Source organism: Haplochromis burtoni, unplaced genomic scaffold (assembly GCF_018398535.1).
Source record: "Haplochromis burtoni strain Fernald_Lab_line unplaced genomic scaffold, NCSU_Asbu1 Contig_1997, whole genome shotgun sequence".
Taxonomy (NCBI): domain Eukaryota; kingdom Metazoa; phylum Chordata; class Actinopteri; order Cichliformes; family Cichlidae; genus Haplochromis; species Haplochromis burtoni.
The window spans coordinates 7481-9565 of NW_024584358.1; the positions used below are offsets into that span (position 1 = coordinate 7481).

Genomic DNA, 2085 nt, shown 5'->3' on the forward strand with positions numbered 1-2085 from the left:
CAGGAGGAGAGAAGCTGTAGAGAGGCATGTAAGACTGCAACTCTGCTTCCTGGTCCCAACTCTGGATAGTCATATTTTGGGGGGTTTAATAAATTTGTCCATATTTCTAGAAATGAGAGCTGCTCCATCTGCAAATTCAGAATTTCATAGTTATTAGAATCAATAGAAATTTAAAGATAAAATGTGTAAGTGACATTTAAATTTTTTTTTACAGGAAGAATAACATCTCATCTAAATACAAGGACATCATCTCCAGAGTTGTGATCTCATCAAAATCTCTTGCTGTCTACCAGCTGAGAACAAAAAAAGAGAAGACTGGGCCTTTGACAAGAATGACTGTTGGAGAAAAAAATACAGACAAGACAAATAAAACCATCTTACTTTTGGGTGAAACAGGAACAGGAAAATCTACTCTGATTAACGCTTTGATCAACTACACCATGGGAGTGAAGTGGGATGATGAAGTCTGGTTTCAGATTGTAGAGGAGAAGAAGAGAAATCAGACAGAAAATCAAACATTAGATGTAATTGTGTACGAGATCTTTGGTTTTGAAGATGAAACTCTGCCCTACTCTCTGACCATCATCGATACTCCTGGATATGGAAATATCATGGGGACCAAAAAGGATGACGTCATCAATCAAAAGTTATTGGACTTGTTTCGTTTAGAGGGTGGAGTTCATGAAGTTCATGCAGTGGGTCTAGTGATAAAGGCGAGCGATAATCAACTGAATGACCGACTGATGTTTGTCTTTGATTCACTAATGTCTCTGTTTGGAGAAGACCTGGAGAAAAACATTGTTGCCCTCATCACATACTCAGATGGAATGCCACCTAAAAATGCTCTAACAGCTCTCGAACATCAGAAGATAAAATGTGCTAAAAATGAAAAGAATCAATCTCTTTATTTTCTTTTTAATAACCAGCAGAACAAAGAGAGAACAGATGAAAATGAGTTTGGTTTGGAGACAGCATGGAGAGTAACAGAGAGAGGAGTACGTCAGTTCACAGACTTCCTAGAAGAAAGTGAAGCTCAAAAGCTGGAGACAACATTTGAAGATCTGAATGAACGCATCAGACTAACAGCCTGCATCCAAAACCTGCAAGACAGAATGAAGTTTATTGATGTAAAACAAAGAGAAATCAAAAATACTCAAGAAGCTCTGAAGAAACCTGAAGAGAGGAAGATGATAGAAGACTTCACTCCACGTGTTGCTGAGGTCTTCAAACATAAAGAACCTATCAGAGGTGGAATGTGTGGGCTGGAAGCAGCTGTCTGCTGTACAGTCTGTGAGGAAAACTGTCACTATCCTGGATGCACACTTAGCTGGAAACCTGAAAACTGCAAGGTCATGAAAGATGGTCACTGCACTGTTTGTACCAAAAAGTGTCCTCCATTAGATCACGTAAGAGAAAAGTGGAGGTATGTGACCAGGTTAAGGGATGCCAAGAAGAAGAAAGTGTTTGAATTTAATAAAACTGAACCTAGGGTGAGCATTTTGAATAATCTGGAAAAGGAAATGAACAAACTGACAACAGAAAAGTTACAGCTACTGGATGAAGCTTACCAACATGTGGTCAGACTGGATCAGATGGACCTGAATGTTAATTCAGTAAACACTTCTGTACACTTGGACTTTCTGATCAAAAAGATGAAGGAGAAAGGTGAGAGAGAGAAAATCCAGAAATTGGAAGAGATTGAAAGCCAAGTTGATGAAGAAACCAGAGCAGCTCTGCAACACAGGTATGTTAAACTGCTAAACAGATGTGCAGATAATAAGGTCTAGTTATGAAGTCATGTAATCTAGTGCACTGCCTGCAATAACAAGCATCTTACCAGGTAACTACCACGTTAAAGGTAGATGACTCAGTTGACTGAGATTTATTCACTATCATATCTGAACTCATCTCAAAAATTAGATGTCACATCTCAAGGGGTTTATCCTGATTAATAAATGTGAGAATTATAAGGTCATAGAAGAGAAGTGTGGCTTATTTGTGACTTCACAGAGTCTTTAATGCAACTCAGTCTTTAACCCTTTAAGACCTACCATAGAACCAAGTCCGCCAGAGCTTATATTATAT

The 2085-nt window shown here is 38.5% G+C and overlaps 1 protein-coding gene across 1 annotated transcript in view; it reads left to right on the plus strand.

Annotated features, from left to right (window-relative positions):
* The window catches only part of LOC102290918, a 13817-nt gene that overhangs the window by 5852 nt on the left and 5880 nt on the right, over window positions 1-2085 (plus strand). The window contains exon 3 of the mRNA XM_005952676.3: window positions 215-1744. Coding sequence (XP_005952738.1) covers window positions 215-1744 — 1530 coding nt within the window. The remainder of the gene's footprint in view (window positions 1-214; window positions 1745-2085) is intronic.